Raw genomic sequence first — 25,314 nt, 5'->3', positions numbered from 1 at the left:
TTTCCCAAAACCCTGGGTTTCCATGGCTCAGGGCCTGGTATGTCAAGGAGGTGATGAAATGACACAAAAGTCACAGTGCAGGAAGCCGGAAGCCAGACACTCACCCTGGTTTTGGCATCGATCTGGCCGCCGCGGTCCAGCAGCAGCTTCACCATGTTCGTATTTCCCCGTTTGGAGGCCACGTGCAGAGGGGTGATCCCATTCTACAGGGAGAGAAACAGGAGCACGCTGGCGTGAGCCGGGGAGCGCTGTGTCCCGCGTCCAGGGCTCTGGGAGGCAGGGCCTCGGTGGTAACCTGACCCCAGGGCGATGCAGTTCAACAGTTTTGATTTTAAGGAACAAGAAGCACAGAAACCCGAATGCACTACAGCCAGAGGGTGAAAACTGGAGGAAAGCTGCACCTCGGTCACGCTGTGCGTGGGCACTGAGCATGCGCCTTGCAGCCGAGGGACCAGGGAACCCCTTGCGGAACAGAGACACAGTCTCAGCTTCTACCCAGGACACAGCCTGACTCCAACACTCACCCTTCTCTCCCCAACACCCAGCACTTAAAGAATCTGGGGTCTCAGGGCTTCCTATGCTCAAAACAGAACAAAATATACTTATCAACAGCCAGTGGAAAGTGATTCTCAAGGACACCTTCTGAACAATTCAGTGTGAAAACAACTCAACATCGTTTCAGTGCAGACGATGTCTGAGGGTAAACACACCACATACGAGTGACGTTTATTTTATTGCCCATCACGTCATCATTATGGCAAAGATACGCACTTGGCTTTTCGTATGTCATGATTTTGCAAATGTTCAAATACTGCATTTACTTGCTCATATTACATACGTGTGTCATGTACCACTCAGTCGGCTCCGACTCCTGGGGACCCCGAGTGAATGACGCCCACAGTGTCCTGTCCTCACAGCCCTGCTCAGCCCTGGAGGCTCAGCCTGTGGCGTCTTCCATGGAGTCCATCCGGCTCACGTCCGGTCTCCTCTTTTCCCGCTGCCTCTATGTTCCCGGCATTATTGTCTTTCCCAATGAACCTGCCTCCTCACGTGTCTGACAGCTTCAGTCTGTCATTCTGCCCCAGGAAGTTTCTGGCTTCATTTGCTCTGAGACCCATCGTTTGTCCCAGGTCTCTGCAGAGCTCTGCTCCACCACGTTAATGAACCAGTTTCCCATCAGCCTCTTTCCTGTCTGGCTCTCGCATCTGCGCGTGGTGACTGAGAGGACGAGGGTTGGACGGTCTCAGCCTCAGTCTCCATGGCACGTCTGTGCTCCTGGTGGCCTTTCCTAATTTTCCACTGCTGCCCTTCCGACCTCCTGGTCTCTCGGCTGCTGCCTGCACTGGAACCGAGGATTGGACCAAGGTCAGCGAGAGCGTTACCCATTTCAGTGTCTTCATTATGGATGCTGAAGTTGTGCATTTCTTCTGCAGCCAGGATCTATCTTCCTGTTGGTCAGATGCAGTCCCGCTTTGCCTCTTTCCTCCTTCACTGTCATCAGAAGTCACTTCAAATCATTGCTACTTTCTGCCCGTCAGGTGGCGTCACCTGCAGAGCTTAAGTCATTGATATTTCTTCCCCCAATACTTACCCCTCCTCCCTCTGAGTCTACCCAGCTTTTCTATGACTTGTTCTTTGTGCAGACTGAACAAGCAGCCTGACGCCTTTGCTAACAGGAAACCATCCTGTCCCGTGGTTTGTGCCGAGCGTGGCCTCCTGCCCACAGTGCAGGCTTTGCATGAGGACAGCCAGGTGCGGAGTCGCCCGCGTCCCTCGGAGCAGCCCACAGCTTTCCATGGGCGTGCAAAGGCCTCACCTCCTCTATAAACACAGACTGAGCCCCTTCTGAACTTCTCCGAAGCCCGCCAGCGCCCAGTGAGTGTTGGCACTAGGCCTGAGCGCCTCTTGCTTTCCTGAGTCCCCTGAACACCCAGCACTCCCTGCGCCGTGTGAGGTAGAAGCCGCTGCTGTATCCCCTTGAACATCACGTCACCCGCGTGGGAAACGAGAGAGTCCTGTGCCTACTGCACCCCGGTCTCCTTTCCTGCAGACTGGAATCATACTGAATGTTTCCAATCTGCGGGCTCTTTTTTTTCCTATTTGTTGACATGTCCCCATTGGGATTTTGACAGATTTAGTCTCTGTGACTTGAAATAATTCTATCGCTATCTGCTCTACCACTGCCGATTTATTTCTCCCGAATACTTTCAGGGCAGCACTCGCCTCGTTTCTGGACGAACAGGCCCTTTCTCAGAGCATCAGTACCCCGTCTGCGCAGAGCGCCAGTCTCCAGTTTCCGCCTCCTTCCTTTCTCCTGCTCGGGTGGCGCTCTGCCCGTCACTCAGCATCGCTAGTCGGGGTTTGGCCTCCCTCTGCTCCCTGAGTCTTCTGGTAGAGATCTCGGGGTTTTCCCCCTCTGTTCTCTATTTCCTCACACTGACCACTGTCGCGGTTCTCTTTACCTTTTGCAATGACAGTCGTTGAAAACTGCCCTCGGGATTCCAACCCTGCTCGTCGCGTCTCCTGTCCGTCTCCACAGTCGTCGGGTCTCTCCTGTCCTCCACCGCAGGTCTGCTTTCCCTGTCGCCTCGGCACCGTCCTCGGTACTCTTCCCCGGCACTAGTTCTCGCTTCAGCGCAGGGCTGCGCGGGTCCTCGGTCAGCTACGTTTACCCACGGCGATGTGCTTCCACGCGGACGCACGGCCAACAGGAAGGCTGTGCAGGCTACGCCGGGCACCACGATCCCTTCACGCCTTCCTTCAGCCTAACCCTAACGCTCGACGTTGGGGTTCCAGTCGGCGCCCCAGTCCGCGGTCGGCTCCCGGTCCCGTGCGGCAGGGAGAACACAGCTCCCGCCTCCGCTCCACTCTGACTTCCGTGTCGGCCACCCCGCGATGTCCGCTGCGTACTCGTCTGTTTGGCGTTTGTGATACGTTCCTGGCTTTGCAGAAACGCACAGGCCCATCTCCTGCTACATTTCTGACCCTGGTCCAAACTTTCTGGCGACCTGGCAAACTTTCTGGATTTTGCTTTCTACCCTACGTTTGTGCCCCCGTCTCCTGTAATTTTTGGCACGTCTTGTGTTGTTGGTGTGATCAATTTCTTCTTGGATACTTGTGTAAAGCTTTCCATCTCCCCGTCCTTAGCCTCTGCAGTTGGGGCACGGACGGGAGGACGGTCACGTCTGACCGGTGCTGCGGTCAGACCTCGCACCGTAGCCCCCACCTGCGCGTGCTAAGTCTTGCCCAGCATTAAAGGGCAAGTTCCTCTGAGCTTGTCGTTTCCAGGGCGGCACACTCTCAGGTGCCTGACGGGGAACGTCCCAGCCAGCCGCTGCGGCTGGCTCACCCCAGCACCGCGATGCGGGGACGGCCCGCCTCTTGTCTTACGGCTCCGGTCCCCTCGGCCATGCTTCTCGCCCCGACGGTAGGTGTGCGCGGCATCGAGCTCTCCCACCTCCGCGCCGTGAGCCACCCGACGCCCTTCCCTGTCATGCTGAGTAAGGGAATCTTTCCCATGAGAGCATACATTAAAATCACAGCGCAACTTGTGCCTTTTTATGCGTGTCAGTGAGGCTCTTTTCATGAGCAAATTCTCAATTCATTAAAAATAATTCCGCCAAGCTGTGTGCCCTGAGATCATGATGCAGACACTGATAAATGCATTCGCGCATTTTACACCTGACAGTTTAACAGTTTAATTATTTGTTGACTTAAGGCTGCTTGTTCACGATTTAAATCTGATTGCTCGCGCTGATGCCAGGATTAACATCCCCCTGGACCGTCGCAAGCGACCGTGCGTGTGTGAATTTACACATTCTTATTTTCACGTGTTGGGTTGTGATGACTTCCTGGGATTTAAGGAAAGGAATGAAAAATCTAGTATCCCTGGCACAGACCCACGAAAGACAAGGGAAACAGCTGTCGTCTCGTACTTGGGGCTACCCAGGGGGAAGCGAGTCGCGCGCGTACCCTGGCCGTGAAGTCCACAGCGGCGCCCCGGTTGAGCAGCAGGGTGGCCACGTTGACGTTCCCGTAGTGGGCGGCGATGTGCAGCGGGGTGAAGCCGCTCTGGGGAGCAAAGAGAAGCACAGTCAGAACAGCGTCCCCTCCACGTGCTGCGGCCACAGGGCTGCGAGGAAAATCACGTGGCAACTGCCCGCCCGACGTGCCCGCAGCACAACCCAGACAGCAAACGCTTCCGCAAGACTGAGGCTTCAGTGCCAGGCGGTGGCAGATGACTCAGTCTATGGACAGGTCACTCAGTCTCCTACATCTCTCGGTGTTGTTTCTAATCACCTTAACAATTTACCTACTTAGGAGATTTGCTATTTATACAAAACTAGGTGTCTTGAGTTCCTTTTTAGCTTTAGAGAAAAATAATATGATTAAACAACATAAGTTTTCAGCCATGAGAATAACATAATCATGAATTAAAATTGTTTTCTCCAGAGAAAAACTAAAAATTAACAGTTTTTAAAAACAAGGAGCAGCAGAGGGAGGCGCTGTGTCTCGGACGTGCTGAGATACGGCGAGGACCCCGCCGTGAAACCCCCACTGGGCATCCACGTGAATATAAAATAAAAAATTCAGTTGAACCTGATTCTGAGTGTTACTTAAACCAAATTTTATCAATAAAATAAGGTTGATATAAAATAAAATAAGCAAGTTAAATCAATTATATGGGCATTATAAACTGTTACTCAGAATGTTTGGAAAATGAGCCTTAAGCTCTTAAATGGAAAAAAAGTGTATTTACTTGCACTTTGCTTTCTGATGAAAAGCAGACAGAGGGTTTGGCGTTTTCACAGCAGGGGCAGTGACTCTGCCACTGAAGCGCAGGGAGCCTGACACCCGCGCCCTGTGGCTCCCATGATCCGTGACTTGATGAAAGGCACAGAAACAAGTGCCCCCGGGCCCCGGGGGTCGGGCCTGCCGCTGCGGGGCTGGCTCTTTCGCGTTGCTCTCCTTTATCTGAAATGAACTCTGATGTGTAGAGCATTGTTTTTTAGGAAATACTAGCTGAGTCACACCCATTACTTCTCTGTTCACTTGACATACAGGCTTTGGCGGCTCTGCTTTTTAAACGGCCTAAATAGGCACTCAGATCCCTCAGGAGGCAGAAACTCCTGTGCTGGCAGCAAATGAGCTGCACATAATTTCTGACTGGAAAGAAGCAAGACACAAAATAGCAAGAATAACTATCCAGGCCTTTGGGGCAGGGTACTTTTATTTTGTGTCTACTTGACACCAAACGTTCATGTCAAACTAGAGGGGGAAAAATCAGTCTACAACCTGCCTGTGATTGTATAAACTGCCAAATTTTTATAATTTAAGAAATAATTGACCGTATGTTTTCCATTTTTATATTCATATTTCCTGTCACCCAGACATATCCTGAAAGTGCATCTATTATTCAAGTTACATCATAATTACAGAAAAACATAGTGATTGCTGGTAAACCTATCTCAAATTACTCAAATAAAATAATATTATTTTTCTTATTTGCAAAATTAAGCCAACGTATTGTGTCAGGCAGCCTCACTGCCTGCTGGGGTGGTGCCTGGCCTGTGACTGCCTGGGGGAAGCATCCCTGAGCAGCGGGAGCTGGGGACTCGCGCCCCTCCGACGATCCTCCATGGAAGGGTTCCCGCTTTGTTACTCAGTATGAATCTACCCAAACTGCTGCATTTAGCACAATGTTTAGAGCCAATATTGTTTTTAAAAAAGTATCTTAAACAATCACCAAAATTCACCTAAGAAGTTAAAGGTATTAAAACCAGTAATTGAGATATCGATCTGGATGGCTCCAGCCTTGAGCACCTTCACCGAGCAGGTGGCCTGCTTCTGGTTTTGTTTTTTAAATCTCTGACCTAAGTTTCATGCACAGAGGTGGAACAGGGGAAATGATATGAATAATCCAAGCATATGTACATCTCAGTGGGTAAATTTGTTAAAAAGCAAGGTATTAGACTTAGAAATGTACTACTCTCAGTAAATGCTAAGTGTGAATGCTGGGCCCACCACCCAGTGCTCGTGAGAGGTCAGTCTCAGTGACAAGCAACCTATAGAAACAGTCACCGGCCGTTGAGTGCAGGTTAATGTTTGTCACATACTTTCCACAATGCTTGTCAGGGCCTCTCTGACAAGGGGTCACAGTCAAGGAGAGGCCACTACACGCGCACTGAACTGACAGGCTTCTGACCTAACGTTCATATCGATTGATGTGACTTAATGTGGACTGTGGAAAACAGATGCTCTCATGACAAGTACTGTAAGATGCACGCTCCGCTCAGGATACGGTCAACGCCATCACTGCTTCTACTCAACCGTAAATTCCACGCCTGGTAAAAACCCATTACAAGGGGACCCGCAATTAGACGAGAGAATGAAGCAGGGGCCGAGGAACCGCCTTAGCTTTCGCTTTCTAAACTCTACCGAGGGCCCTCATGAAGAGGGGGCACGTCTCTCATCGCAAGACGCAGCGTGGGGCGCACTCGCTAGGATGCGTCCTGAGGAAGCCTTCTGTCCACGCTCCGCTTGAATAAGCTGTGGGGACCGTTTCACTGACCAACATGTGACCTTCCAGTTCCTGAGTCGTCCACTTCCCTTAAGTATGGGAAAAGTTCCCAAATTAATTTCCTAATAACTGAAGTCCCAGCCATTGGTATAAATTAGTCAGCAAAAAGGAAATAAACGAAAGCAAGGCAAGTGCCGGCGCAAAGCATACTGTACCTCGGTCGTCCTGTTCACCATCATCTGAAGCGGTGGGGGTGGGGGAGAGAGGGCAGATGTTAGCACGCCGCAGGTCAGCACAGTCCCCGCGGCGCCGGCCTCGCGGTCCCCACGCCGGGCGCCGACAGCGAAGCACCACAACGCTACGGCGCGGGCTCGTCTAAGGCTTTCTCTTTCTTTCTTTCTTTTCTCTCTTTCTCTCTCCTTTCTTCCCTTCCTTCCCTTCCTTCCCTTCCTTCCTTCCTCCCTCCCTCCCTTCCTTCCCTTCCTTCCTTCCCTTCCTTCCTTCTTACCAGAAATGGAATAAATAGCACATTTCCAAAAAGCTAAACCTCGTCTTTTAAAAAACATTATCTTTTTCTGTTACTGTACCAGATGGACAGTCCCCTTGCTTCTGAAATACCCCTGAAAGTATTTATCCCTCCCCACGTGCTGAGTGGCTCTGCGTCACCGCGGGCCTGCTTCCCTCCTTCCCGGGACTAGCCGGAGCCCCGTCCACGCGCGCGTGGGCCTCTACCTTGGACTGCACGTCCGCATTGTGGTCGCTCTGCAGCAGGAGGGCGGCCGACTTGGTGTCGTCCTTCCTGGCCGCGATGTGCAGGGCAGGCAGCCTCACCCTGCCCTTGGTGTCATTTTCTAGGAGGATCGCCACGGCCTGGTCGTGTCCTTGCTGCAGCGCCACCGCCAGGGGTGTGAAGCCATCCTGGGGAGGTGGAAAGATCTCCTTGAGCTTTGGAACCGTGGGATTAAAGCAGTGATTACTATGCATGCGAGCATAACCCATGGACAAGAACAGTGCGGCGAAGGCCTGGGGGGAGCGGGGAGAGGGGCCCATGGGGGGAAAGTGGGCAGCTACAATGCTGTGAGCAATAAAGATATATTGAAAAAAATAAAACAAAAAATAAATAATTATTAGATTGACAAGCAGAGCAAAAGGCCTGAATCTTCTCAGAAGATGAGACCAGATTAGAACCAGACCTGCCTGCAGGGGGACCGGCCGCCTCATCGCCATCAGGGGTGCGAGCGTTCCCAGCCGGCGGCGGACGCTGCCAAGGTCTCCCTCTGTCAGGCGCCAACACCTGCTTCCCAGAGCCCGGTGCCCCTACGCGGGGTGCCGACCACTTGCCAACGGCACGTACCTCGCTATGTAACGCCTGCCTCTGCCTTCATCGCAGTCTTTGTGTTCAAGTCTATTCTGTCTGATACAAGTACAGCCACCCCAGCTTTCCTTTGGTTCCCACGTGCATGAACGACCTTTTCCCATCCTAACTGAAGAGCAGTGATTTTCAACCTCTTCCATCTCATGGCATGTAAACCAATGACTGAAATTCTGCGGCACACCAAAAAATATACTTTTTTGCCGATCTGACCAAAAAAACCCACATGATTTTGATTCACTCACACTGGGCGGCTATCGTGCTGGCTGCTGTCATTTTTTTTTATTTGACCGTCTAAGAGAAAGGAGGTCAGGTATCGCATGTGTTAAACCCCTCGGGCACACGGCTGAAAACCGCTGCTGTAGACACCTGTGGAAACCATCTTCCTCGAGCGCATCCGACCATGTGTGCACTACCACAGGAAGGAGGGGACCTCAGCCCGGCCGGCGTGGCTCAGCGGCTGAGCGTCGGCCTGGGACCCAGGCGATCGGGGTTCGATTCCCGGTCAGGGCACATGCCCGGGCTGCGGGCTCGATCAATGACTCTCATCATTGATGTTTCTCTCTCTCTCTCCCTCTCCTTTCCTCTCTCTGAAATCAATAAAGATATATCCAAAAAAAATTTTTTTAAAAGAAAAAAAAAAAGCAGGGGACCTTGGATAAGCACAGCTCTGAACAGGATGGAAGAGGAAGCCCACAGCGCTGTAGGATGAAACGCCGTGGCCTGAGTGCGGAGCCGTGCGGCCCAAAGGGGGCACGAGGAGGAAAGCGCAGCTGACGGCGGAGGCGTGATTTCACGAGAATGGAGCGTCACGAATCCCAAATCTGGCCACAAGCTCCCCGCACCGCGGGCGCAGGTCCCGCCGTCAAGGTCACCGCTCCCGTCGCGGCTGTGGCCCACCCGCCCGCACAGCTCAGACAGGCAAAGACGGCCTGTGCGGCGACAGAAAGACTGCGGACCCTGCGATCAAAGAACTGGGCGGGAAGGGCTGACCAGCTCACCTCGGTCGCAGTGCTCTGATTAGCACCATTTTCCAGCAGGTATTTTACAACGTCGATGTGGTTCTCTTGGGCAGCCATGTATAAAGGAGTGAAGCCATTCTGGGGACAAACGATAAAAAAGACGTCTGTCATTCGTGACGCCTACACCAGGGAAGAATTCCAGGCGAGGGGAGAGAGGCCGTGGGTGAACGGGATGGTGAGCGCGCACCGCACCCTCACGGTGGGCAGCGAACGTGCTGCTGCAGAGCCGGACAGCGCCGGGGCACCAACGGCCACCGCGATTCCTGCAGAGCCGCGAGCAGGCACCTGGGGGACGCCTCCCGCCTCCCGTCTTCCTCTCCGTACCCGAGACGCACCTTCCTCACCTCCCAACACTTGTTAAACCAAAGATACTAAGTATCTTACTACCGACATATCCTGTGATACACAGAATTCTCCACGTGGTAAACATATAAAATAGTCTTTACATGCTCACTTCTGTATTCACCAATCCGTAAGCTATTTAAACAGACCACCGTTATCTTGAATGCGCGCGGTTTGGTTATTACTGAACACGCGTCGGAGCCAATGTGAGAAAGCATCTTGAAAAATTTCTTTCAGATCTAAAAATGTTTTAAAAATAATTCAGAGATCTCTTGGCCAGACAGACAACATAGGAAACGGCGCTTCGTGCGCAGGGCGCGAGCCCCGCGGAACACGTGCCCTGGGTGACCCCCAGCCACGGTCAAGCTGGGCTGGGAGTGGAAACGCCACGGAGACGTTCAGTGGGGCGCAAATTCACTTCTCCGTGCACACGCACGGTCACTTTGCCTGCTCTTACTTGTAAGTGTGTCTCAGTGATGAGACGAAGCTGCCTCATTTCCTAGATGAAAACGCCGCAGCTAAAAGGCAACATCCCTTCACGGCTGAGGAAGTTTAACCCGGAGACTGAGTGGACACACGCACAGCAGCCAGCGGAGCCTGAGGCAGAGCCGGCGAGCGGGCGCCGCAGGTGCAGACGCCGGGCAGGCTGCCCGTCTGTCCTCTTCCCCCGGCCACGACAGGGCGACCCTCTCCGAGAGGCCTCGTGCAGCACCCTCCACGATGCTCAGCACATAGTAGGCGTTCAGTAAGTACCTGCTCCTGTGAGGTGGTTGTGTGAGTAACGAGCAGACTAGGATCCAGTTCCTTGTACGCCTGCAGTGATTTTTAAACACGTCTTCAAATTCTTTGACACTCTTCCCTTCAAAGGGAGGAGCCCAATTCCCTCGCCTCAACCGCGGGCCAGCCTGGCCCTCCGGTCCCTGCACTGAGGGGGGCGGGGGCCAGGCTTAGGCCTCCCCCCGCCTGGCTCTCTCAGCTCAGAACAGAGCCAGGTCGATAGGACTTCCACCACCCAGCAGCACCAACGTGCCACCTGTGTGAGGAATACCTGGGCGTGGATCCTTCAGCCCAGGAAAGCCCGGTGGCGTTCAGCCCGGGCAGCACCTTCACTAACCACAGGAGTGACTCGAAGCCACCCTTGCACTGCGAGCCCTGCTGAGTGAGGCCTGCTGCACAGGACCTGTGACAATAATAATGCTCACTGCTGCTTTAAACCACGCGTTTTGAGATCACTTGTTCTGCAGCAACGGCTGGCTGATGCAACGTCCAGCAAGGTCACCCCTGGCCTGGCTACGGCCTCCCTGGCCAGGCAAACTCCTCGGCACTTGCCTATGCCTTTCTCTTCAGGAAAGGAACTCATGTCCTAGGCTGATACTTTCAGATTTCCTCCTAGTCCGATAACTCTCTTCAAACACCATGTAACCTAGAAACTCTACAGATAAAGTATTAGACACAGGGGCTGTTGGATGCTGAGTTGTAACTGTTCCGCACAGTCCTCCCTGGCCCCGACCCACCAGGGGCCAGGTGGGGTCCTCTGGGAGAGTGGAGGGTCTTATGTCACCAGTCACCCTTCTTGGTGGCCTTTGCAATGGAAACAGACTGAGGAGGAATGAATGAAGTGTTTGCTTAGGTGAAGCAACCCAAGTCTACGAGAGTTTGAAATCACAGCTGTGAATCTTTACAACACCGTTTCCACCTGCCATCTGACAGTGTACTAAGAGTATTGCATATACTCTCAGCACCTCCTGCAAAATTCACCTACAAATTACACAACCAGTTCCGACAGGAAAAAACGGGAATGCATGCTGATAGCTCTGGGTTTGAACCTCACCAAAGGAGAGTTTCCCTTCTGAGAAAGGCTGGTGTTCCAGGAAGGTCAGTGCCGAGAGTCGGGTTTTCCCGAGCAGAATCCCTCGCAGGCCCGGCACAGCGGTCGGCATGGCGGGGAAGGGTCGCTTCCCCCGTCCCAGGTGCCATGGTCCTCGCCGAACTGGCCTCTGAGAAGCTCCCCAAATTACCACCCAGCTTTAAAGTCAGGATGATTCAAATTACTTCCCTAAATACATCATAAATGCACAGCTGCAAAGGATGTAAAAGCCCAACGGGTGCTAATTATAGTCACAAAAATAAAGACTATTCTGGGGGCTGCGGGTGTCTTAGGGCAAAGGAACACAAGGTACAATTGTGCACTTGGCTTGGCAGTTAAGAAGGCATTTTATTAATTAAAATGCCACACAGGCTCTCTCAGAGGATGTGAATTTGACAATTCCATACTCAGTTATGACGTTACAAATTATTTTAACCGCTTCTCCTCTCCAAAGGTCCCCTTCAAAGAATTACAGCTATGCCATCGCTTGGCATTAAAACGATTAATGTTCTAAATGTTTCTAGGAGACAGAACTTTACGGAGTGTTTACCAGGTCCTCTTGTTTCATTCACAACTCCGCCATCTGGGACCCTGAACAGGTAAGACTGTCGGCATTCACCCTCCGGCACACGCACATGAGGTGTGATCGAGGCCTGAACCCCGAAGGACTCCAAGCTCAGTGCTCCTTTCACTGCCTCAAGGACACCAGGCTCTGATCCAGGAGTCAGACCACGAGCCTCGGTTTCCACCAGAGGTGAGCAGGGGCTCTGACCAGTGACAGCAATGGGGCTGCATGGCCGGCTGGATGGCCAACGTCCCCGGTTGTCTTGGACATGAGAATTCCTCCAGTTTTTATTCCCAGTGGGTAAGACACTGAGGGTGGCGGTGGTGAGGAGAGAGAAGGCTACACTCTCGCTATTTATGATTTAACCCTAACAGCCCAGTGAACCCAGTGATGTGTCTATACGACTCAAGGATTAAGAGGCCACTTAAAACGTGGAGCGGGGATCTGCACCCCCTTCCTGCTACGCTAGTCTGCCATGAGCTTTAGCAGCAAATGTGACAGCATTTTGTCATGTCTGCTGTTGTCGGCCATCGGAAACACCACTGAAAATACTATAGTCCCACCTCGTCTACCATAATCCCTGCTGTCAGCTCCTCGTGGACAAATCACGAGAAAACACGTGGCCTATTTTCCATATTCCACGTTACTCCAGTGCGGCCTGTTCATCAGCCTGCACTGATCTTCCTGAACAACCGGAGCTGGCCTCACTTGTTCGAAAGTTGCATCCAGGGACACCAAGAAGTCCCTTTTTATTTATCCAAGTAGGAGGCAGGTTTCTCTTGTTTGCAATGGAGGCGTCCTAACTGAATAGCCGTCCCGCTGAAATACACCGTACACTATCACAATCAGTTTGAAATAAAGCATTTTCCAGGAAACATGATATATCACCCAGTGACTCACAGAAACAAAAGTATTAAAAGCAGAATGTATTATTATTGTTTTAGAAATATATTATTCAGTAATCCTGAGACAGTAATCTGCAGAAAAAACATGAAATAGATTTTTAAGAATGAGGTTAAGCCCGGCAGGCGTGGCTCAGCGGTTGAGCATCCACCTATATGACCCAGGAGATCGAGGTTCGATTCCCGGTCAGGGCACAGGCCCGGGCTGCGGGCTCCATCCCCAGCAGGGGCGTGCAGGAGGCAGCTGACCAATGACTCTCTCATCATTGATGTTTCTCTCTCTCTCTCCCTCTCCCCCTCTCCTTTCCTCTCTGAAGTCAATAAAAATATATTTTAAAATAAAATGAGATTAAACCACAATAAAGCAGGTGGATCATTTTCAGAGAATATATTTGTTCTCCTAAGTGGTGAGGATTTAAAATAGTTTTTTCTGTGTGAAAGGCAAATACAAATAAGGTATGAAGTGGAAGGGGTCCTTCCACTGTTATTTTGCACATATAATGCTAACTTTTATTTAAGTTAATAGAAATGGCAAGTTCACCTATCCCTGATAAAAGTTATCACATAAAATTTCATCATAATCTATATAAATGCCTTTATAGTGTATATGTAATAAAAATTTTAAAAATAAAACTAAAATTAAGTTTGCAGATGCCATGCCCTGATTACTCTCCACAGAAGCAGTGGAAATGTCTCAATGTCAGAGATAAAACTTTAACATAAGGTTAAGAATATTTTAATATTGAAATTGAATGGAAATTAATTCCCTGATACGTTTTCTTTAAATAAATTTTTCTAGATTTTCAAATTGCTGAACAACATATATTACTAGGTTCAGATCTTTAGCATATAATACTGTTTGTTAGGCATATATAGCAAGTGCTTTAAAAATGTGGATTTGGGGCAACTTTATAAATGACCCAGTAGCTTAGAAGTGAGGGGAAATGTGTTACCTCCCAGAGCAAATGTTGGCTGCTGCGGACAGGTCCATGATATTAAGAAAATTAAGTCAACAACAATCACTGTGGGTGCAGTGCAGTAAAACTCATAAACCTGAAATATCTGTTTTGAATTAAGCCATAGTAATAATTTAATTCCTTACTGTTTTATTTTGAGGTTGAGTAACTACAGTAAGGATCAAAGAATTTTGACTCTCCAGGGTAAAATAGTCAAAATAAGCTGTAACTTTTACTTCTCCCACATTATACCAAAACATATTTTTAGTCAATGACTACCAGATCGGTTTCTTATTGCTATCCAACTGTCTCTGAGAAAATAAAATGCTGGTCCAAGCCTTTCAAAACACACCCAACTCGAATGGCTCACTGGACCACCTCATCTAGAGCCACATTCCCTAAGGCCCGACTGACAGCCACGCCGCACGGCCGGGGCTGTGTGGTAAACACAGAGGTACCACGTGGCACCCTTTAAAGCCGAGACATGCGCGCCGAGAGCCTGAATATTCAATATAAGAAGCACTCGCTTCCTCTGCAGTGCCAGCCACTTCTGCCATTTAGTGAATGGGGGGCACTTTGCATGAAGCAGTCGAGAGCCTAAAAACAAAACACACCCCACTGGTTTCAAACATTTTTAATTTTCCCAAGTAAAAGTTTCCTTTTCTTTTATTCCCAGACATCTGCTGCCAGGCGTCCCAGTGGGCACAGTCAGCTGGCCAGTGCTGCTCTCACCTCCTGTCTGACAGTAACAGCCTGGGATCTAAGCAAGGTCTCGTTTCACATCAGAGTCCATATTACCCAACGGGAACTAGAACAAGGCTGGGAATGTAAAGGCTCAGCAACGTCTGAGCAACGGCGAAGTTCCAGGGCAACGAAAGCTTCCGCGTGGAAGTCCCCCCACCAAGTGTGACCCTGCGCCGCCGAGCCTCAGCTGAGCTGTCAGAAGCTGCCGCGGAGTCAGCGCGGGCGGTGCTGGGACAGGGGAGGGAGCAGGGCCTTGAAATGAGCCCCACATGAGATACTCAGTGTGGAACAGCTACTTAACACTGTCCAGTTCGCACGCCAAAGGTACAGCCCCAAAGCACGGGCACGGTCCGTGTAGCTCCTGGAGAGACCGTAAGTCACACACCCAGGCTCGTGGGCTTCGGAGTATGTATTTGTACTCTATCCCTTGAAAATATTCCCATTCGCAAGGGATTTGTATATACAGGCAGCTAAAACATGCACCTACAGTCAGGGTGGGGCCACAGGGCCGACAGGCACAGTGCAGACAGCCAGTGGGGACAAGCAGAACCCAGAGGAGCTCGGCGCCGAAAGAGGACACTGGCTTCTGGCAGCCACAGAAACAAAGAAAGTGTGATAGACAATGAGAGTTGTCATAATTTTGGAAAAAGAAAACTTGCTGACTGCCATGTAAATCTTGAGTTCACACAAGGGACAGAGAAGACAAGACTGTGAATGTGCCGGAGGCTCTTCCTTGGAGGAGCTGGAAGAAGTGTCATCCAGGGAAATAAACTCTGATTAGCATCTAAGTGGCCAGGTGGAGCCACTTCCTCCCGAAAACTGTGGGACAACCCTACTGAGACAGAGGCTGCCTCACTCCAACCTAGAGGCACTCACAGCAACGCTCTCCTTCAAAAGGTTTTCATCTGCTTTAAAAAATCTCGGTGAGTAGAGTTCCTGACCTCAAAATAGAAAAGCTACCATTTGACCTGAATAATTTTGAGGGGAGATGTTATTCCTCAAAGCTCACCTATAACAGGACATAAGAATGGCCTACCCTCTCCTTACCCTCCCATTAAAAATCAGATGTTATCCCCGGCCAGTGTGGCTCAGTGGCTGGAATGTTGGCCCGAGCACCACACCAAAGGGTTGCAGGCTCCATCCCTGGCCCTTGTTGGGGCGCATGTGGGAGGCAACCAATTAATGTGTCTTCTCTCACATCAATGTTTCGCTCTCTCCCCCCCTCTAAAAAATGGATGGAAAAAATATCCTCAATTGAGGATTAACAAAAAAAATCAGATTTTAAATAAAAATATATTCTGATTGCCCTGCCTGGATGTGTTGGCTTGAAAATATACCCAGAAACAAACAACGAGGCTGACCTGTCATGTGAGTCTCCTGGAGGACACCTGCCCCCAACAACCACGGTCATGGTGCTGAAATGGACGGTTATGCCTTCAAATGCTGAGATATTAACGGTTCTGGCCACTGAGGCATCAATCCTAGTTTGTGTTCTTAAGGCGCTGTCCAGGCCATTTAACAGAACCTTAGCTTGCTTTTTTGGTTGTGGCAAGTGAGTATTTACAGAATCATGGAAGTGCAGGGGCAGACTCTTTAGATGTAAATACCTCAGGGTGTGAAGTCGGCCTTGCTCCGCCCTGTGCTGTGACCTGCACGGTTGGAGACGTCTGGTCTCGCCCTCCGAGCGGCTGGCCACACCCGGCCGCTTGGCCTCAGGCAGTTAACACTCTCCTTCAGTCTCACAACCACTAAGTTTCATGGACGAGAATGATTCCTGTTGCGCAGGTAAGTAAATCCAGGCGCAAACAGGACTAGACAGCAGGCCTCTGGAGGGCCGGATGCTAACAGCACAAACTAGACAAGGCGGACAAGTACTGCCTGACCCTGCGCGTAGGAGGAACCTAAAATAAACGACCTGAACTCCCAGAAATGAGGAGCAGGCTAGGTTCTGGTCCTGGGGGTGGGTGGGCAGAGGCTGGTAAAAAGGCGCAACTCTCAGCTGTAAGATGCATAAGGCCTGGGATCTAGCGTCTCACACGGGCTGCAGGGCTAATAGCGGGCGTGCCGTGGGCGCTGTCTAGGAGAGCAGGACTAAATGCTCTCACCAGAGGAGAGGGCGTGAGGGGATGGGTGCTAGTTAACCTGACTGGGAGGTCCTTGCAGAATGTACATGTGCATCCAATCATTATGTTAACTATCTTATAATTTTTTGTCTCAAAAAAGCTGGAAAAAAATAAATTTTAAAAATTGTCTATGAGTTAAAAAAGAGACCACTCTGTGGGGTGCATGGTTTTCTGGCGGCTTCGCTGCCCAGCTGAAGCTGGTGTGGACAGTAGTGGATGTAGACTGTGGCTGAAAATTTTAAAAATGTAAAAACAATAAAAAAGAGAGAAAGAGCAGCTGAACCATCACTTCTCAGATGCCCCTGCTCCCATCACTGTACCTGTGGCAAATATCAGAGCGAACCCTGGCACCCAAGCATCTACTGGGATGGGGCAGGGGTTACTTCCAATAGTTTTCTATTAAGTTGGACATAATGTCCTGTTTCCACCCTGTGTTTTGTTTGTGACCTTTGCCTGGAAGGACCACTGTTGTGAGGTCTCCTGGAGGGTGTCCCCTAAGTCTGGCTGTGGAAGGTGACCCTGGCTGTGAGGCGTGAGGTCGGAGGTAGACCACCAGGTGCTGCTCTGTTCCCAGCCGAGCAACCTGGCCTTGACCCAGCTCAGAGGGGCAGAAGGAAGGGCCTCTGTGGGAGTTTCAAGCTATCTGAACTCTTCTCCACAGGCTGGCCTTACTGAAAACTCCATTCCTTTAAAATGCAGTAACTTGCCTGGCGTGGCTCAGCAGCTGAGCATTGACCTAGGATCCAGGAGATCGAGGTTCGATTCTGGGTCAGGGCACATGCCTGGGTTGTGGGCTCGATGCCCAGCATGGGGCGTGCAGGAGACAGCTGATCAATGATTCTCTCATCATTAATGTTTCTCTCTCTCTCCCACTCCCTTCCTCTCTCTCGAATAAATAAAAATATATATCTTTTAAATAAAATTAAATAAAATGCAGTCATTTTAGACTTGATTGGGCTTGTGAAGTGATTTAAAAAAGTGATAAACCAAAGATCTAGATTTTATGACGTTCAGCCTTAATTCCTTCAATTTTTAGGACAAAATGGCAACTAGTGCTCAGCTTTTCCCTATCACCTGTCCCCAGATACAAGCACAAAGACAAAGTTGGGGTATTAATTATAATTCAAAATTGAAAAACTGCTTTATTTTATTGCAAATGAAAACATTGTCCTGCTTCCCAGATGTATGTGTGCATTTAGCAGACTAGTGATTTTACTGTTGGAATTCTACTGGTACAGCAGGTAATAATTCCATGCTGTCTCATATTTTAAAGATGTCAGTTCTCATCAGTTCTCCAAGCTAATCAGAGAAGGGAGAACGGCAGACGAAGACGTCCTTTACTTGAGCAGGAATGCTGAGGTACACCGGTGCTCCCGCAAAATTGTGCTCACCCAACAAACTGATTTTCAGAGTCAAAAGACAGCACAAGTGTCCTGATCCTTTCTCACCGCTGGTCAAATGCCAGTACATGTCTTCACCTTAACTTCAGAGAATCTGAATTTCAGCAGTAATTTTCCCAATTGAAAAAACCAAGACCCCTATTGAGAAAATGCCACGTGTATACATTTAGAGGGGGAAATCTGAAAACAAAACCTTTCTTTGGAATCTGTGAACATGAATCCCATTTTATGCACTGTGCACGTGTGTGTGTGTGTGAGAGAGAGCGAGCGAGAGAGAGACAGAACGGAATGTTCCACTGTGAGTTTTGTGTCGAGAGCCAAGGACAGCTCTGAGACCATATGGAAGCAGGCCGTGCGGGGGGCCTCCGGGCAACTGCCTTCCTCCTCTTCACAGCCCAGTTCGAATGAAGAAGAGCCTACAGGAAGCCTCACCTGCACAGGCGTTTATCACTGCATATAGTGGGTGTATGCACCCCTAAAATTCTGAGAATATAATCAAATGTCATGTAATCTTGTAATAAGCATTCATGGTCATGGTCTGAAAACCTGAAAATTAATAAAATATGCCTACTCATGTTTGTATTAGAAATAGAAAAGACTTTTTTTAGAATAAAATTTTCAAGATTAAAATAACAGAGTGTGAGCATAAAACAGGGGCAAGGAATCCAGGACAACAGAGTGTACTTTCCATACAGCAAATAATGTCGGGCCACATCAAGTGACTCAGGCACTCAGAAAAACATCCTAAATTTTAATTATTAATTTTTCTCACTCTAAAACTTTATCACAATATAAAACTACTTGAAGCAATTTGTCAGGATTCCCTGTAATATAAATCTTCAATTGAGCTAACAGTATAAATAAAGATTATTTTTATCTCTTAATGACAATATAGGGAATCACTATGTTCAGCTACTCATTTTGAGAGGAATAACCAAGCTTTTTGTGTGGATATTAACAACACTAACATCACAGGGGCTTCCCGTCAAAACGAGCCTGTGGGCCATGGGACCGACCCAGGCTGTCGCTCTCACTCTTTCCCACTCTTCTTAAGCGCACAAACTCTGGGCCCGCACGCAGCTGAGTCCACATCTAGTGAGTCTTACGCAGTGTTCTTGCGCCCAGTTTTCCCTCACATACTCCAAAGCAGTGGCCCTCAGAGTGGCCCCTGGACCAGCAGCATCAGCATCACCTGAGAGCCCAGGAGAAAGGAAAACGCTCAGGTCCCAGCCAGCCAGCGCTGAGGCAGAAACTCAGGCGGGGCCCAGGAACATGTGTCACCAGCCCGGCGGGTGTCCCGGTGCTCAAGTTTGAGAACCTCTGCTCAAAGGCAAGATGCTCTCTTGCTATAAAAAAACACTAGTGGTCCTTACTTTGGAGCAGACTTTTAGAGTCCTGTGTCTCTAAGCCCAAAGTGCCGTCATACTTTACAGAATACACAGGAGTTCTTTACAGATGGCAGCAATTTAAAAATTTTCATTTAATAAAGACTTTAGAATGTTACAGTAATAAATGTTAAACCACTGACATGTATTGAACTAAAAATTGGGTGGTAGGGGGAACGGGGTTATTTAAAGTACTTTGATATTACAAAGGTAAAAACAGGCAATGTCTGGCCTCGTAATTTCAACAGATTCCTCCCTACAGCCAATGTCAAAGGAAACGGCTGATTCTAATCTTTGCCCTTTACTATTTGTGGTCCAGAACTTGTGCCGGTTACACCTGACAGCCACAGCCACAGCCACAGGACAGCTGAACAACACAGGTGACCACCCCGTGCAAGGCCTTCGCCAGCGAGCCGGGGAGCTAACCCCAATGGATGAGGGGAACTGGTTGGCTTTGCCAACAGCCCCATGATATGCCTGTGTTATCAGAGGGCGAAGACCCTTTAAAAACACAGAGGATGGATTTGATTATGAAGCTGTGCACCTCAATTTCTACATCAACCCACAATAGGTTCCACGAGGAAAGCTGTGGGCAGAGCCAACATTTTCTCCCCCTTTCCACCAGAAAATACATATATATAAGATTAAGGTTTATCATATGATGTATTTGGTTAGTCCTTTAAAACTTTTCTTAATTTCCTTTTGAGAACGCGCACTTCCTGTCCTGTGTTCACCATGTGCCTCACCAGGCTGTGGTTCTCCCACGTTCCTGTTTCCCTTGGGAGATTCCCGAAGCCCACATTTTGGTGATGAAACCAAAGTAGTGTGATTCCCTGCCTTCCACAGATTCACCAATGGAGTGTTAATCTTTGGAGATTTTAAACAATGAAGCAGAGAAAATACTATTACAGAGCAACACAGAACTTACGTGAATAATTCACATTTCACAGATGTCGCTGTCATTCTGGGCAAAAAATGCTTAATCTTCTTTTTAATGCACTTAAAGACAATGAGGACAGGCTGTGCACCTGTCAAATTTTCAGTTATGTTAAAAGGGAGATCATGATACATAAAAAATATAAAAAGAAAGAAATGGCATAGCATGGGTTAATAGAATAATTTGGCCAAAACAGAGAGCTGAAGTATTTACAGTAAGTTTTCCTGCCCGAAAGCCTTCAGTCAGCCCCACCAGGCCCGTGACATCAGAGAGCAGGACGGATACGGCACCTGGGACTGTGCGTTGATGTTGGCTCCTTCCTTGACCAGGACTTTGACCACCTCTGCTTGTCCAGCCAGAGAGGCGATGTGAAGAGCCGTGTTTCCCTTCTGTTTTGAAGAAACAAAATAGAAAATGTTACCAGTTTCCAAATTTTGTAGAAATCAAAATACTACAGACATTTTCAATGTTGCCGATGATTTCAAGTCGTTAGAACCTGTCATTCTATCAAGACAGTAGCCGAGCTTGGGAAGAAGCCAGTTTCCACCCGCAAGACTTGGAGCCTCCGGAGCCCTCTCCCTGTCTGCGGCTCGGGGGCCTGCGGAGAACCTGCTCACAGACCTCCGACTGGTCCTCACACTCTTTTGTGAGGGCTCAGCTGCCTCCTCTTTAAATGAAGGGCTTCCTGTGAGATTTTTTCTGGGTCTAAAATTCAATTCTACATTTAAATCTAGGATTAAGAAGGAACCTATGTCTTAAAATATCAATTAAGGAAAGAAAAAAAAGAAAACTAGTAAACACTTAAGCAACCAAAGACTGGTGGGTTTAATGAATATATTCCATTAACACGGGGATCTCAGGGGAAGCAAATAATTTTATAGACATTCAAAAGGATATTCTTTAAATGTTTAACATTTATTTGATGTGGTCAAGAGAAATGTTAATAAAAGCGCTTATTATCTTTATGTCCAGAGTCAGAAATTGATTGCTTACAGTGAACTTATATTTTAACTTCTTTGGAATTGCCAGAGAACCCTTTGCTTTTCACCTTTCCACTCGAATTGCTGCATACGGTGCCGGGAGAAGGGCAGGCTGCACTCCGCACTCACGCGTGAGGCCTGAAGTCCAAGCTCACTGGCCCTGCCCCTGATTACTCCAGCAGCCGCCCTGAACGTCTCTGATTAGAGCAGCACACCAGGGGGGACCTGAGTGCCCGCCCCCACCCTTCCCCTGCCCCACCCTACCCCGAACCCACCCCTATCCCTACCACTACTTGTACCCTACCCCTAACCTCTTTCTGCACCTCCCACAGCCGTGATGATCACACTCCAGCTGGGGGCGGCAGGCTTGATGCTCACTGGCTACTATTTTCTTCCAAATTAAAATTTCACCTTCTAAAGACAAAGATTGGTCACCCCTGATGCTGTTTTTGAAAATATCTGTTGTTTCTGAAATGACTCCCAATGGCAACGTTCAAATAGATTTGAGCAAAAGCAGAGTCCCAGGCAGCAGGTTCTGGTACCCCAGCCCCTGGTACTTTTCTTTAAAAATGAGTCCAATTTCTTCACAAGCACATTATGGTGGCAAAATCTAATTCTATCATAGTAATTCAATCCATGATCCCAAATCTCTTCTCCATCAGAGTATAAAGGATTCTGTATATTCTCTTACCAAGTTAAATGCACACATTAGAAATATAACAATTTAATTAAAGCATGAAAATTACTTGTCCATTTTCATCGAGACATTTACTACATCAATTTATTTTTTTAAAAATTAACCTTAAGAAAATAGGTGCTACTGTCTGCAGAGAATTATATTAACCTAGTCTCTATGTGAGTCAAAGGAAAAAGCGGGAATATCGGAAGCTAGGGGCACGGAATTCAGCGTCCAGTCCAGCACTTCTCTAAAGAACTCATCCCCGCTCTGCACCGTTAGTTCTCCGCATTAAGAATCCCGGTGCCCCAGCAAACCCCCGAACGTGCAGCCGGGAAAGGAGCCTTCGATGGCGCCGTGTCCCCGAGCAGCGGCGCCTACCTTGGTGGCGGAGTCCACGGCCGACCCTCGGCCCAGCAGCTCCTGCACCAGCCCCACGTGGCCCTCCTTGGCAGCCAGGTGGAGGGCGTTGAGTCCATTCTGCAGAGGAAGAGACAAGGCCTCAGAGGGGACGTGGGGAGGGGAGAGCCCGACCCTGAGCACGCACACGGCCGGAGACGACAGACTCTGGTCTCCCATGGCTCTCTCTCTTTGTGCATCAGCTTGAAGCTGTTAGGTTCACATAGAACAATTCCCAGTGTTCTTGATTCAGAGAGGCAAAAAGGTAAATATTCATTAGGAATGTGGATTGGGCAACATCATGTAAACAAACTTCTTTTTTAACTAAGAAATATCTAAATACTTCCATGCTGAGAAAAAAAAAGAGCAACTCCGTATCAATTATTATGCCAACCAGAAATACAATCTGGTCCAATTTCTAGAATATAGCTTTAAATAATTCTTTTTAACAAATGGGAGAGAAATGTCCTTTTCATAAAAAGTGATTTAAAAGCTATAGACAATTTCTAAGGCGACACACCCTTACAGGGATGATATTGCACCTAAAAGACCGAGCCCTGTCATTAACTTGTCCTCTATTCTTTTTTTTAATTTAAATTTATTTTATAACCTCTGACAGTACTTTAATATCTGGTTCCCATCTATCTAATTCCTAAAAACTCAGTTACTCACCACAGCACTGAAACACTCATGGAAGACATCACTAGAGGTGGCATCTCCGCATCTTGTCACAGACAAGGAGTGCCGGGCACAGGCGCAAATTGCTATGCGGCAAATTTCCTGTTTGCAGTCATTGCACAGCTTATACTGAATGATTTTCTTATGGAAAAGATTAGGCTTTTACATTTGACTCAAAAATAAAGTACTATTTGTTTTTCTTCTTTGCCAAACATGCTCCTGGTTCCTCACCAACCTGGGAGTCAACCAAAGCCGGCCGCCAGGGACGGGTCCCTGATATTTGGCCTGCGGAAGCTAATATAATAAAATAATATGAACTTGAGTCTTTGAAATAATCAGCAAGGATTCATGAGCTCTAATATGAGCAAGGTAAGGACTAGGTTGGTGGACTGTGGGTCCTAGGCCAGGCACCCTTTGATTTCACACCTTTTGGAATTAAAATATAGCAAGTAGTTAAAAAATAAGGTCTCAGTGCTACTCTGAAACAACTATGTGCACATGAATCATCCTTAAAGGGCAGAGTTATCTTTTTAGAGCTTCTATTAAATTTTTATTAAGCGATATTGTAACATTTTGTTTATAATCAGACTTGACAATAAGCTCATTCATCATTTCTCTTGCTGATTTTATGAGATCTTTTGCCCATCAACTGCTTTTCTATGATCATATAGAACTAGCGCATAAAGCCCCAGGTAGAACAGATAGCAAATAAAACTTTTTATAGAGCCATTCAAGCGTTAGTTATATTCCTGGCACGTACAGAAAAGAAGTGGGGTGGTCCATCTGGACAAGTTGAGGGACAGATTTAGGAAGATACAGCAGAACATTCATGAAGGTTAAATGCATCAAAACCCATTAAACTCTTCTGCATCTTAGCACAAATCCATAACCCATACAAGCTTATCAGCTCAAGGACTTGCTGGTACCCCCAGGTATTCAGCACCAGGTGCTGGGTCCTAAGGCGGAGGCAAAGCACACAGGACATAGTTTCTGTCCCCAAAGAGCCCCAGAATATTTATTATTAAACAACCGACAATCATATATTCACTGTTGTGATGCAAATAAGAGGAGTGAGGATGGGAAAAGGAGAGTCTTCATTTCGACATTTCATAACCTCCAGGGGCCAGCAGCCAGAGGAAACCCTGTCCCATGAAGATACTAGGTTCTGGTCTGCTGTCCCTTCCTCCGACATACAGAAGGTGATTTTCTCAAAACTCCAGACGGTCAGGTTCCTGCTTCCCTGCACATGATCCATCTCTTTTCCTGCCTCACCCACTTACTTCAATGGTTGGACTCGAGACCCAGTCATTTCCAGTAACATAACCTCCCTCCAGGACCTTAGTTTCCAGCATGCAACCCTTGGACCACTATCTAGTCTCTTGCCAACCTACTGGTCCAACTCAGCAGTCCTTCAGCCCACTCGTGGCATCTGCTCGCCTCTCCCAGGGCCCATTTCTCCCCTCCCTCGGCAGACGTTCCCCGCATGAACTTGCAGGCACCCTGGGGTGCTAGCCTTTCTCTGGCTTAGCTAAACCAGAGCCCTGATGACACGCTGCTAACTCCAGCAGACCCATGCCCACGTGGGGCCCCAGCAGAACACGCTGCCAGCTGGCCGTGCTCGGGGCCAACGTCGCCCGCGGCCGGCTCCGCCAGCTGCACCACTTTCCCCCTGCACACGACTCTCACTTCCCCTCCCGCCTCCAGCACCCTCGCCATCCTCGCTCTCAGCTGATGACCTTGACTCATACTCCACGGAGAAAAACAAGCAGCTGAGGGGCCTCCCCACGCCAGTTCCCAGCACGGCACCCACCCACTTCCCGCGCGGCGTCCCTGAGCCCTTCCCTTCCGGATCGGCCAGCTCCAGCAAAGGCCAGCTCCCCCCGTGCGCATGAGGCTGAAAGCGTCCGAGCCTTGTGAGGCTTTCCTTGACTTGTGACAAATTTTTAATGAAAAGGTTATAGAGCCTATTTTTAATGGCTGGATGTTAACCTCGCTTATGACACTATTAAATTACAAACAATTATTAAATAAGAGCAAGTGCTAAAATTGATTCTCTTTTCTGAACATATGAGACAATATGATAAATAATTTAATACTTTAATCTTTTAGAGAAAAGAAAATTTAACAGATTTGTAATCATTTGAAAAGAAAAATGAGAACTTGAAGGGGTTTCTTTATTAAACAATATCTTCTTGTGCCAAATTTATGAGTTTCCCCATATCCTTTGATTAGAAACAAAATGGTATTTTTGGATTGAATTTCAAAATTCTCCTAGTTATGAGACAATTTTATAAAGAAAAAAGTTTTTCATCCAAATTTCAGTTTGAGGAATCTTGGGTGCCAGCGCTGGTGTTCTGGGAGAGCTGGTGCAGCCCAGGCCGCCTGCCACTGAGAAATACCGCAGGGCGCAGGAAGTGCTGGCCCCACATTCCGTGTCACCGCGCTC

The 25,314-nt window shown here is 48.6% G+C and overlaps 1 protein-coding gene across 1 annotated transcript in view; it reads right to left on the bottom strand.

Moving 5' to 3' along the window:
* ANK2 (ankyrin 2) overlaps positions 1 to 25,314 on the bottom strand; it is a 325,210-nt gene that overhangs the window by 96,970 nt on the left and 202,926 nt on the right. Inside the window, exons 4-10 of the mRNA XM_087816209.1 lie at positions 22,173 to 22,271; positions 20,426 to 20,524; positions 8,894 to 8,992; positions 7,253 to 7,438; positions 6,736 to 6,759; positions 3,973 to 4,071; positions 105 to 203 (exon numbers count right to left, since the gene is read on the bottom strand). Of these exons, the coding sequence (XP_087672335.1) occupies positions 105 to 203; positions 3,973 to 4,071; positions 6,736 to 6,759; positions 7,253 to 7,438; positions 8,894 to 8,992; positions 20,426 to 20,524; positions 22,173 to 22,271 (705 nt within the window). The remainder of the gene's footprint in view (positions 1 to 104; positions 204 to 3,972; positions 4,072 to 6,735; positions 6,760 to 7,252; positions 7,439 to 8,893; positions 8,993 to 20,425; positions 20,525 to 22,172; positions 22,272 to 25,314) is intronic.

The sequence above is a fragment of the Miniopterus natalensis genome, chromosome 4, assembly GCF_054644295.1.
Source record: "Miniopterus natalensis isolate mMinNat1 chromosome 4, mMinNat1.hap1, whole genome shotgun sequence".
NCBI lineage: Eukaryota > Metazoa > Chordata > Mammalia > Chiroptera > Miniopteridae > Miniopterus > Miniopterus natalensis.
Note: the sequence above shows the minus strand (reverse complement) of the source record. Positions and strands in the feature narration are given on the sequence as shown.